The sequence below is a fragment of the Sarcophilus harrisii genome, chromosome 4 (genome assembly GCF_902635505.1).
Source record: "Sarcophilus harrisii chromosome 4, mSarHar1.11, whole genome shotgun sequence".
Lineage (NCBI taxonomy): Eukaryota > Metazoa > Chordata > Mammalia > Dasyuromorphia > Dasyuridae > Sarcophilus > Sarcophilus harrisii.
The window spans coordinates 97,831,666-97,844,882 of NC_045429.1; the positions used below are offsets into that span (position 1 = coordinate 97,831,666).

At 39.4% G+C, this 13,217-nt stretch overlaps 1 protein-coding gene across 1 annotated transcript; it reads right to left on the reverse strand.

Annotated features, from left to right (window-relative positions):
* Window positions 1–318: 318 nt before the first annotated feature.
* On the reverse strand, window positions 319–10,825 carry KISS1 (KiSS-1 metastasis suppressor). Its single transcript, XM_031937188.1, has 3 exons — window positions 10,704–10,825; window positions 4,464–4,579; window positions 319–818 (listed from the first exon to the last, which is right to left on the reverse strand). Exons 2-3 carry the CDS (start codon window positions 4,564–4,566, stop codon window positions 523–525), a joined length of 399 nt encoding a protein of 132 aa, XP_031793048.1. The 5' UTR covers window positions 4,567–4,579; window positions 10,704–10,825; the 3' UTR covers window positions 319–522.
* Window positions 10,826–13,217: the final 2,392 nt, after the last annotated feature.

Genomic DNA, 13,217 nt, shown 5'->3' on the forward strand with positions numbered 1-13,217 from the left:
GAGATGGAGAACAGCACGTCTCTGACTGATATGATGTACCAGCCTTCTCTAAAGCCTTGCCCCTTGGTAAATGTAACTGAGATAGAGGAAGTGACAATATCATAAGGAATGGAAAAGGTGGTAGAAATGATAGTGTGCCAGGCCTGGAGTCTGGAAAAGTCATCTTTCTGAGTTCAAATCTGGCTTCAAAAATTTACTAGTTGTGTGACTGTGGACAAATCACTTAATCCTGTTTGCCTCAGTTTCCTCATCTGTCAAATAAGCTAGAGAAGGAAATGGCAAACCATTCTAGGATCTTTGCCAAGAACACCCTGAATAGAACCCTGAAGAGTCAGACGCAACAGAAAAATGACTAAATAACAATGGAATGAGCCACAAAGCTCATAAGAAGGAATTGATATAATTTCTTTTATCTCCTTAGGACAGTGAACTTTTCCCCTTCCCTTCCCTTCTCCCTACCCCAAAGAGCCCACCCCCCTTGCTTGAATTTCGTTTTAAATCCCAGGACACACAGGGTCTCCCTCAGGCCTTAGCCCGGGCCTTCCCCATCCTCGTCTGTCGCTTTCCATAACGCAGGCCGAAGGAGTTCCAATTGTAGGCTGATAGGTCTTTCTCCCGCTCCACCAGCAGTGCGCCTTGGGATGCAGGGATCAATCGGCTGCGAGTGGAGCACAGACCTGGCCACAGCGGGTCAGGGGTCTCATTTGAGGGACAGAGTAGCGCCAGTCTCTGAGTCTGTACTGTTTGTTCTGGTTTCTCAGAGCACCGGGGTCTCCGTCCCCAGGGAACCAGGTGGGCCAGGAGCCAACCCCGCTGACCTAGGGCAGAAAAGGCAGATGGAGATGTTGAATCAAATACTGCCTTGCATTTCAACCCTATGTGGCACTGAACCCCACACTGGATTCAGGGTACCAACACTTCTCCAGGATATTCAAAACCTTGCTGCTCCCCATCCCTTCTTGCTGTAGGATTTTAAATCAGAAGACTTGAGTTTAAATACCATCCCTGTCATTTACTGTCTGTATGGCTCTGGGCAAATTGTTTCAGCTATCGGGGCCTCAGTCTACTGTTCTGTAAAACGAAGGGTGGACTAGATCATTTCAAAAGTCCTCTCCTCCTTCCTCCTCACTTCCTTCCTGCCCTGTCCAACTCTAGTATTCCAAAATATGACTGTAATTCTGGCTGAGACCGGGGACCAGAGAAAGGACTCAAAACACAGCCATTTCCTTTCCTCTATTCCCCCCAAATACCCTGAAGGGAACCCTGGGTACATGTTCCTGTCTCAGAATATTAAGTATATAATCTATAGTCCCCTTTGAGGATCTTTCGGAAACCGGTATTGCCCAAAGAGGTCCTAGCATTGTATATACGGTAGAGGGAACTGGTGTGCTGCATTTGATTACCTCTGTCTGAAAACAAAGTTGCTAGGAGGCAATAGAACTCTGCTGGGCTGTAAAGTATGGTTGATAGCCCACACCTCCTATAGTACCTGTACATAGAAGGTGCTATTCTACAAATTCAGAAGCTATCTTGGAGCTATAGAATCATCTAGTACTTAAAGTCTAAAGGGATCGTTGAAATCACCTCACCCAGTGCCTTAATTTTATAGAGAAAGGAAACCTAGGCTCAAAGACATTAAGGACTTACAGGTAGAAGGGAAGAAAGAAGGAAGGAAGGGAAAGAGGGAGGGAGGGAAGGAAGAAGGAAAAGAGAGAGAGGAAGGAAGAAAAAGAGGGAGGAAGGGAGAGAGGGAAGGAAGGGAGGAAGAGAAGGAAGAAGGGAGGGAGAGGAGAGAGAAGAAGGGAAGAAACAAACATTAAGTTTCTAATATATGCTAGACACTGCAAATATTTACAGATATTATCTCATTTAATCCTCACAACATTCCTAACCAGAGTTATTATCCCCATTTTTCAGTTCAGAAAAATAAGGCAGATAGCAGTTAAGTGGCTTGGTCAAGATCACATAGCTAGTGTTTGAGATTACATTTGAACTCAGGTCTTTCTGAACTCTAGGCCCTGTGATCTATTCATTTTAACACCTACTTGCCATATGAGTCTAAAGTCAAATATTTTCACATAGAGTATTATAATATATTAATGTGTAGTTATATAAAGATTATATAGAGTCATATGTAGATTATAATATTTATCATGCCTATGTACAATATATGTATATTATATGTATAATACATTTTAATATAGTAATATATAAAGATAATATAGAGTAAGTGTTAGAATTGGGAGTTGAATTTGGGGTCATAGAAGCATAGAATCACAGACTCTTGGACAAAGAAAAGACTTCAAAGGCCAACCAGGCTAACCCCAACCTGAGCACTGATAAGCAGTCCTTCAGAATTTGCTTGAAGATCTCCAGTAAGAGAGAATTCTCCAGCTCAAGAGGCAGCCCATTTCCCTTTTTTTATCATTGGGATCAAGGGATGGATCAAGTTTTTATCATTGGGAACTTTTATGTGATATCAAATCTAATTCTGCTTTTCTGAAACTAATATCCATTGCTCCTAGTTCTTCCCTCTGGGCTCAAGTAGAAGAGATCTAATACCTCTTTGATATAACAACCCTTCAAATACTTAAAGAGCTCAATTAGTCCCTTAATTTTCCCCCCTATATACATGCTATATATTCCCAATTTCTTTAACTAATCCTCATACCACATGATTTCAAAGCATCAGACCATTTTGGTCACTTTTATCTAAATACTCTCCAGCTTCTTTAAATGTTCTTCCTTAAATGTGTTATACAGAACTGAAAACAGTATATAGTTTAGCCAGGCTACAGTGCAATGGACTTGTCACCTCTTTTCCACTTAATGCTATGCCTCTCAATGCAATCTAAGATCAGATTGTTTTTGACTCATATTGAGTTTGTAATTCACCAAAGTCTGCAGATGTTTTTCAAATTAATTACAAAATAGTCACTTCTCTTTCCCACCTCCCTCTATGTAAACTTCATTTTAAAATTATTTTTCAATTCAAAATATTTTTCCTACTTATTAACCATCCATTGAGAAGGCAAAAAATTCAATACCCATCATACATAAGAAATCATGAAAAATATATTGCCTATGTAACCCTGAAGTTTATTTTTTGAACCAATATATAAAATTTTACATTTATCCCTATGAAGTCATATCTTAACTGATTCATAAATTAACTGATTTAGATCCTCACTCTATCCTCTAACATTTCACTTAGCTTTATATTATTTGGAAATTTAATAAACATAACATCCATACCCTTAGCCAAATCACTGATAAAAATATTAAATATGAAAATGCCAGTCAAGAATCCTCCATCCCAGTTAACATTGAATCATTTGTAATTTCTACCCTTTGGGTCTGGCCATTAACCATCTCAAATCCATTTAATTGTACTATTTTTATCTGGCCTACATCTGCTTATTCACAAGAATAGCATGAAGGATTTTTTCAAATCTTTTGCTACGATCTAGATAAACAATTTTTGGAGCATTTCCCTGTTCCACCAATCTAGTAACTTTCTCAGAAAAGCAAATGAGCTCTGTTTAGCTTACCCTGTTCTTGATGAAACTAGGTGGGTTCTTTGAGTTCGTGAATTTCCTTTTTAGCTATTTACCAGTCATCCCTTTATGATCTAGAATTTTGCCAAAGTATCAAAGTCATATTCATGGTCTTACAGTTCTTATCATCCCCTCCTCCATAGAAATTTTAGACTATGAAATCCAAACTATTTTTTCTTTGAGCCCTTTGAAATCTTTTCTCCAAGTCTAAGCTGCACATCAGACTTTGGCCAGCCTTTCCTATCACAAGTTCTAAGATGATGTGGCTATTTTCCTTCTTTTCTCTCCCCCCACTCCCATTCCTATTATTTCTGCTTGAGCCACCTCCTCACGTCATCTGACTTAATTCAGAGATCCTTCTAACACAATACACTATCTAGACTTTTAGATTGAATGTCACTTTGAGTAAATAACTCAATCTTTATCTAAAATCATCTTTAAAAGAGAAATGATAAGCACAATGGCTCTACCACATCCCCCAAAGTTCTGATTACAGTAATTGCTGAGGCCCATAGGTGAGATCTGAGTGCCTAATGAATTGAATTATCTGGGTGACCTTAACTTGAATTCTACTTTCCTGCTCTCATTTTCCCATTCAGCTGATGAGGTTAATAAGGGACTAATTTAGAAGGTACTTCAGATCTAAGACCTTGTTAAGCTTCCTATGATTTTTGGCAGGAAGAAGAATAATATTGCCAGCTTTGAGTTCACACAATAGCTCTAACCAATTGTGGCAGATTAGTTGAAATGAGAATTCCATGTGGGGCAGGGGAGGGTGACTAGCTCTTGATGACTGCACAATATTCTGGTGGAAAAAGTGAGAGAATAAAAATGGCCCAGATTTGATGAAGTTTGGACTAGTATCCCGAGTTTCCTGAAGCCTTTCCTGTATCAGATAGCTTGTACCTGTGAATCCAGGGTTCCCAACAGGAGCAAACTTGTCTAAAGTCTCTCCAAATGGGAATACAGAGAGGAACAGTAGCAGCTGCCAACACATTGAGGTTCTCATCCTGCTAGGTGACCTAGAACAGAGACAGAAGGAAGAAGGAACAAAGTTAGCTGATGTCCTAGACTGAGGTTCCTCACAGGGTCCTGTAATGAGTGCTGGAGGGTAATTGAGAAAAAAAAAGATTATCAACCTTTTGGAAGATCCCACTTTGATGGGAAAGTTAGTTATTTTGAACTCCATGAACTTCAAATCTGATGGAGAAAGAAGAGAACCAGGAAACAGAATTAAGTACACTCAGAAAACAACTTTTAAAGAACTACAAAGTAGCTATGGCTGAGTCAAGGATAATCGCACTCCCAGACTAAAAGGAACCATTTTGCCCAGGTGAATTCCCAGCCCAGAGAGGTCCAGGAACTTGCTTAAAGTCACATAGGTGACAGAACTAGGTGTATCAGATCTTTTGACTCAAAATTCAGCACTTTCCTAGATGTCACACTATCTAAAGTACTGAAGGTGAATCAAGTGGGCTTTGCCAAAGAGAAAGCTACATCAAGCCAATTTGGTGGTGACGGGTTAGGATTTCCCAAAGGACTATGGCCAGAACAGAGTATCAGAGTTCTTAGGGAAAATATTCCTGTGTAAATCTTAAAGCACTATGGAAATAGGAGTTTCTTCTTATTAATATCAACCAAATTAAGAAATATTACTTAAAATCAAATAACAATATTACTATTAGGGTGTTGAGACACAGGTTTTCTTAAACCTGTATTAAACTGGACATTTAAAAGAGCTCTGGACTTGGGTCCAGGAGAAAGAGAAGAAAGTGATGGCTCAGGCCAGATTAACTCCCTTTAAAAGACAACAGAACTGAAATGCTTCCCTTTTTTGTCTGATTTTTGTGGAAAATAGAATTGTATGAGCATGTGCTCATAGCAAAGTCTGCCCACCCACAAGTGCTCGTTTGTATATGTATTTAGGTGTATGTTGACTTGTAGATTTTAGAGGGTCATATGATTGAAAGAGTACCAAGTGTGGAATCACTTACATTGGTAATCTATTTCCTGTGTGTGACCTTGAGTCAGTCATTTAACTATCTCATCTATAATATAAGGGCTGGATGGCTAATTGGTTCCATAATGCATAGAATACCAGTTCTAAATTCAAGAAGATTCATCTTCCTAAATTCAAATCTGTCCTAGATATTTACTAGCTATGTGATCCTGGCCAAGTCATTTATACTTGTCTGCCTCAGTTTCCTCATCTATAAAACGAGTTGGAGAAAAAAATGGCAAATCACTGCAGTATCTTTGCTAAGAAAACCCCAAATAAGGTCACAAAGGTCAGACATGTTTGAAAATGACTGATCAACAATATACGGGTATTGGGCTAGATGATGTCCCTTCCAGTTCCAGATCTATGACCTTATTCACCTCTCAGTGTCCAGTTCTTAGGATTATGATTTAAAACTAAAATGGGATTTCAGAGACCATATAGACTAATACCTTAATTTTATAAGAGGAAATAAGCTCAGAAAAGTAAAGCAATTTTGACCAAGGTCACTTAGACAAGTGTTAGAGCTAGGATTTGAACCCAGGTAATTTCCTCTTGGTTGCTGGAAAATAAAAATGTTATTCAAGTATAAAAATATACCTAGCAATAAGGCTGTTCAGTCATTTCTGCTTCTTTGTGACTCTATTATAGGTTTTTATGGCAAAGATACTGGAATGCTTTGCCATTTCCTTCTCCAGCTCATTTTACAGAAGAGGAAATGAAGGCAAACAGGATTAAGTGACTTGGCCAGAGTCACACAGTTATAGTAAGTTTCTAAGGCTAGATTTGAAATCAGGTCTTCTCACTCCAGGCCCAGTGCTCTATCTGCTGCTTGCTGCCTCCTAGAGCTAAGACACACCGGATGAAAAATCTGTTCTCTAAATTCTCACTCAGAGTAGGAGAAAACAATCAAGGTGTTTGGTGCTGGGAGTGATCTGCCTGTAGTGGAAATAAGTTTCTTCATCTGTAAAATAATGGGATTGGATAAGATAGTTTATTAGCTCCCTTCCAGCTTTAACATTCTGGGCTTCCATGGGTCTGTCATATTTAGGTCTGGGGTTTCCTGTAGCAGAAATAACTATCAAACTGCCCCCCCACCACCTCTTGCTAGCTCCTTTCCTCATGAGACATCCTTTTCTTTGATCCAGCCTACTTTCTTCCTGCTACAGCATGAACCTATTTCTTTCTTCTTTCCTCTGTCTTCAGTGGAAATGAAGAAAATCCAATTTACTGGTAATAGCCTTTAATAGAATAAGGGACTGTCATTACTTTGTCTTATTATCTAAAATTCAGACACCCCCGCCCTCAAAAAGCCATTTCACCTGATTCATCAGATTAATTGTCTCCATTTCCCGATCTCCTAGAGCCCTGAGTGGGTGTAAATGGAGCAAGCAGCTTCTTCTTGAGGAAGAGGACTGCCTGCTCTTTCCTCTTGCCCTTCCCAGATAATGCCCAAATAATGGGTAGCTCTTTTCCACATTCTGCCTTTGGACAGTTCCCAGGAACAGCTCAAAAGATTTAAGAGAAAAGAAGTTGGGAAGAGATAGGAAAGAAGAGGAGTCTCTGTGGGCTAGATAAAGAGGAAGAGCTAGCAAGAGACAGACCCAAGCTCCAAACTCAAATTTATACTCAAGGTAACGGGGCTGAGGATGCAGGGTCAAGGGAAATGGCATGAAAATGACTTCTGTTCCCATGTACAAAGACCCGTGACCAATTGTTGCTCATAAGAAACAGATCCAGTTACAATACAGAGAATTATGGAAGGAAGGAACCTTGGATGGACATTGCTGGATCATGTGACTTAAGAGTTTAGAGGGAACAGGAGATATCTAGTCCAATCTTCATTTTTGGCAGAGTGAGAAACTGATGGCCAGAGAAGTATCAGCAATAACACTAAAGCTCTACTAGAGTCACCGAACAAAAGCACCCCCATACACGCCTGATGGCAGTTCTTCTTTGCTCTTCTCTCCTGGACTCAGTAAGCAGAGGAGACAAGAAATAGAGGTAGACTGAGAGCCAAGAAATTGAAATTCCAACATTAACTAGCTGGGGGCCCTTTAACAAGTCACCTCAGTTTTTTCATCTGAAAACTCAGTGTTGCACTGGATAACATTCGAGATCCCATGCAGCTCCTGATCTTGGACAGATACTGCAAGGGGCCAAGTGGTGTGCAAAGGCTTAGGGAATCCCGTCAGTGGACCTACTAAGCCAGTCCACAAATTTTTGGATGGAGGAGAGCCCTGGCAAATACTCCCAAATCCTGAGTTTTCTAAAGTTTGGATGATTCTGGAGTGGGAGTTAGTAGATCAGAAGAGGAAGAAAACAATAGAAATAGTGAGTGAATGAATATACTTTCTTCCTTCACTCCACTATGTTCATACCTGCATATCTCTTGTCTCTGTCTCTGTCGCTGTCTCTTTCTGTTTCTGTCTCTGTCTCTCTGTTTCTGTCTCTGGTGTGTGTGTGTGTGTGTGTGTGTGTGTGTGTGTGTACCCATTAACAATGAAACTGCAACTCCAGACTCCTTAAAAATTGATCACTGCAGCAGCCCCTGCACCACAATGAGGCTCATCAAAGGAAGGGAAAGACCTCTGCTGGAATATTAGATCAACTGGCAGTGACCAAAGCATATCAGGTCCAAAGAACATTACAGCCAGAAGGGTATATATTCATAGATCATCTTGTTTAGTTCCCTATATAACAGATAAGGGGACTGACAATCCTGAGTGGCTTCTTCTTGATTATACAGCTATTCAGGAAGCAGAGTAAGCTCTTAGTCTACTTCTAGATTTCTTCAAAGCTCACTTGGTACTATTGCCTCCTTTCCCTCCACCGAAGCTTCCATGGGATCCTAGACATGGCCAACTGAGACCAAAAAATGAAATATACTGTATCTCATCCCCATATAGATCTTATTACTTGCTGTATATATTTCACATAGCCTTCTGGCAACAGCATCCTCCCTTTCTGCTCAATCTCTGGCTCACTAGGACTCCCTCAGTGAATATCCAAATGAGACCTGTCTTCCCTGGAAGGACCTCATGCTACTGGATCTTCCTTAGACTTCATTTAGACTGATTGCTTCCATGCTTCATTGCTTTCGGCTGATAATAGTGGACTGAAGGTGATCCAAAAAGCCAAATAGAGCTCTGTTCTTATTTTTGTCCAGAATTTTCCTATAGGGAATTCCAGATGAAATAACTTTCTCTTAATTCAGATCACCATCTACTCTTCAACATATGGTCTCAGAGAGTTACCTGGGACACTGGGAAGTTGAGTCACTTGCCCAGAGTAACACAGTGTGGATGGAGAAAAACAATATGAAAATGTCTTTCATTTTTTTTACATGTTTTACATTTTGTTTTACAAATAAGAGTTTACATTAATTACTCTGAATCTCATTTTCATCATCTGTAAAGTAGGTTAATGATATCTGCCCTATCTTGCATAAGATTATCAAGGCTTAAATGAAAGCTATAAGAACTATGTAAATTTAAGAAGACATTATTCTTAAGTCTTACTTTTACATAATCAGGTCAGAATTGGGAGTTCCAAAATATTGATCAAATGCCCAAACGGAAATCTGTCTATAGTAGAAAAAAAAAAAAAAAAAAGCAGAGGTTTTGCTCTCTATACACAGCTCTGCTGATCTTCTCATTGAAGTATTTAAGGGGAGCTTCTCCCTCCCTTTCCCCAGAGTCAGATCCTCTAAACTAAAATTTTAAGGTTTTCCAAGGCAAACTGATGCTTACTCTCATTCCTTGGGCTCTGATTGGATGCGTAGGGGTCATAGGTTGATGAATTCAGGGTGGAAATGAATAAGGAAGAATCTAGTGTAAATCTCACTGAAGGACAGATCTTAAGTGACTTCCTCAGGATGACACAGCTAATAGGTATCAGAGGTCACATTTGAAACCAGATCTTCCTGATTTCAGATCTAGCACTCTAGTCATCATACCACATGCCTCTGCCCCAAATCTTCCCCGCCCCCCCCCCCCAGAAACTAATGCCTTTTCCTTTTTTGTGTGTGCTTTAAAGTTTTTTTTTTTTTAAATAGCATTTTATATGGGGCAGCTAAATTGGTGTAGTGGATAGAGCACCAGAAGGACCTGACTTCAAATCTGACCTCAGTCACTTAACATTTTCTGGCTGTGTGACCCTGGGCAAGTCACTTAACAACAAAATAAAATTAGTATTTTATTTTTTCAAGTACATGCAAAGATAGTTTTCCATATTCACCTTTGCAAAACGTCATGTTTTAATTTCTTCTCCCTCTCCTCTCCCCTTTCCCCTTTCCCCTCCCAAGACAGCAAGCAATTCAATGTAGGATAAACATGTTCAGTTCTTTTAAACATATTTCCATATTCATCATGCTTCTGCCCAAAATCTTTACCCAATTTAGTTTTCCCTGGTGGGCTTCAGATGGTGGCTTTGACCATTATTGTAGCTGCATGCAGCTAGTTGATTCTTGTTAAAATATTTCGTATCTCTTGGATTTTTTTAGGGGCAGGGGGAATTTTGATTTCATGGGTGAAGGGGGCTCTAATATATGTATATGTATGTATGTATGTAAAACCTTTCTCTTTCCTGGGAATTCCATTAACAATGAAATCACAAGTGCAATCCCTCTTAAAAGCTGATCACCCTAGCAGCCCCTGTGTCACCAATGCAAGTCACACCTTCTCTGCAATTTTTTATAGTTCCCTGAGGAACTGAGAGTCACATAGCCTGTATGTGTCAAGTATCTGGGTACTTCATCCCAGATCTTCTCTCCTCTGAGTATCCACTACTCCACTGATGTCAATTATTTGGAATTACTCTGGGAGGTATATGCAAATTTAGGCAAGTGAGTATTCTTAGGGGCAATATGAAAGAGAAAAAGTAACAAGGGATGCATTTGTAGAGCACTTTAAGGTTTTGAAAACATGTTTCATAAACAAATAATCTCATTTGACTGAAAGAGGACATCAGAGTCCCTACTAGTCCCCGTGGCCAGCTACTCAGTCCTAATCTCACCTGAGATCCCAGTTGACATGCTCTGACTTCACGTGCCAAACAGTTGCTCTGGGACCAACTCTTTCATTACTTTCGGTATCCAGGCACCCCCTCCCACCCTTCCCCTGTGTGGATGCTGAGATGTCACTTACCTTGGCTCAGCCTCAGGGCTGAGAACACAGCAGGGGATGTTGGAGCCTCAGATCACACTCCAGGGAAGCAGCTTCTGGATTAGTGAAAGGAGCTCTCCTCCCTTCCACTCCCCCTCTCTCTCTTTGTCTCTCCCTCTGCAAGTGGAGGATTGAGTCTATGTTTTATTAAGTCCACAATGACGTCTTCAAGCTTGGTCCCACCTCTACTTTCTGTCCCCTCCCTTATCAATTCTTCTTTTAAAAAATAATAAAAAAGCTCCTTACTCATAGCCCTGTTTTCTGCCCCTTGTCTTTCTTTACCTTTTGTCTTCCATGAGAGGACCAGCATCTTTTCTTCTCTCTCATTTTCCATCCTTTTTGTACGTTTCATTTCTCAAGTCTCATTCTCTTAGTCTCTTCTTTCCCTCTCTCCTAGAAATGTTGGCCATTAGCTAACCCCTAAAAAGGCTCAAAATGAGGTCCTAAAGTAGGTTCTGGTTATAGCAACTTTTTCCTCTCTCTGTCTCTTGGTCAAACAACCTTACTACAAGTCTACCTGGGCAGTGTTAGAAATAGTTATAACACCATTCATAAATTATAACTATTTATTATTATTAACTTGATTAATAAGAAATCATAACATGATTATTGATTATGATTAACTATGGAGTAATAATAAATCATTACTATTTATCATTAACTATTGAGTAATAACAAATTATGGCAATAAATTAGTACTGTTTATTATTGATTATTATTAACTATTGATTACCAATAACAAATTATTACTTTCAGAGGTAGCATGGTTTAATGAAGGAGTATCAAATTCAAATATAAATGGCATCATTGAACTATACAGAAAATCCTTCTAGCTGAAAATTGACTTAGAAAACAATTTATTAACATCTATTTTTTTTCCTGAGGCAATTGGGATTAAGTGACTTGTTCAGAGTCACACAGCTAGGGAGTGTTAAGTGTCTGAGGCCAGATTTGAAATCAGGTTCTCCCTGAAGTGCTCTAACCACTGTGCCACCTAGCTGCCCCTATTAACATCTTTATTGTTGAGTAATTTCAGTCATTTTGGGTGTTTTTTTTTTTAGCAGAGAGACTGGAATAGTTTTTCATTTCCTTCTTCAGCTCATTTTATAGATGAGGAAACTGAGGCAAATAAGATTAAGTGACTTGTACAAGATCACCCAACTAGTAAATATCTGAGGCTCTAGGATCAGCACTCTTTTCACTTTTACCATTAGCTGCCCCCTATGTTAACATTAGCCATGCTGTATTGTATTTTTATTTATTTTGTTAAATATTTTCCACTTCCATTTTAATCTAGTTTCCTTACTCCCGGGTATATTGTAGTGTCATTAATGACACTAAGGGAGGATCAGTGTCATCAGCTGTGTTTGATACTTCTGCCTTACTGATGACATGCTGGTCTTGAAGTAAAAAACAAACAAACAAACAAGCAAACAAACAAAACCCAAATTTTTAGTTCTGTTATTATTAGTTTTGTGATTCAGTTAGGCACTTAACTTTTGTGGCTCAGTTTTTTCATCTGTAAAATGGGGAATAATGTCATCTGTAATACCTATGTCACAAGGCTGTTGTGGGGCTTGAATAAATCAAAGAATATAAACTTCTTTGCAAACATTTCAGCAATTACAAATGTCAGTGGTATTGTTAGCATAAACTTTTGACGGATATCAAAGGAAGGGAAAAAGGCAAATTGCACATAGAGGCAATAAAGATCCATAGTCTCTGTATCTTAGAGACTTTGAGGGGATAATTTATGAAAGATTCATATTATCAGATTTATTTATATTAGACCCACTTAGGAGGCACAATGCAGGCAGGAGGACCAAGTTCAAATTCAGCCTCAGCTATTTCCTAATTGTTTGATCCTGGGCAAATACTTAACTTGTGCCTCCCTTAGTTTTCTCAATTGTAAAATGAAGACTTCCAGACTTCTTGTGAGGATCAGATGAGATATTTGTGAAGTATTTAGCACAGTGTCTTGCACATAGTAAGCACTTAATAAATGTATTTTTTTTTCTTTTCTACTTCTGCTTAAATACTTTTAGGGATCAGGATCTCTGATTCAGGGTCTGCTCTTTCTTTCCTCATTAGCATCCACCATGGAGACAGCATGGCCTGATGGGTACTGGGTCAGGAATATCCATATGGGTTCAATGCCCAAGTCTGACACGTGTTAGCTGTGGGATCTGGGTAAGTCACTGTTGGAACTGGCAATAAACACCCAGTATTATGAGTTGCAGAGAAGGCACTAATTTTCCCCAGCTTTGGTGGGGAAATGTCCTCATCAAGAAGGTCCTTTGGGGCAACTAGATGGCACAGTGAATAGCATGACAGTCCTGGAGTCAGGAGGACCTGAGGTCAAACACACTTAGACACTTAACACTTAGTAGTGTGTGACTCTGGCCAAGTCAAACTCAATCGCCTCATAGAAAAAAAAAAAAAAAGCAAGGTCCCTTTGCCAAAGAAATTATAGGTCAAGTCCCTATGTCAAATCCC

What these genes read in the sequence shown, in the direction of transcription:
- KISS1 (XM_031937188.1), bottom strand. Translation starts at nt 4,566, where the DNA reads ATGAGAACCTCAATGTGTTGGCAGCTGCTACTGTTCCTCTCTGTATTC. An exon ending in TGGGAACCCTGGATTCACAG is followed by an intron (nt 819 to 4,463) that starts GTACAAGCTATC and finishes TTTCTGCCCTAG; the next exon opens with GTCAGCGGGGTTGGCTCCTG.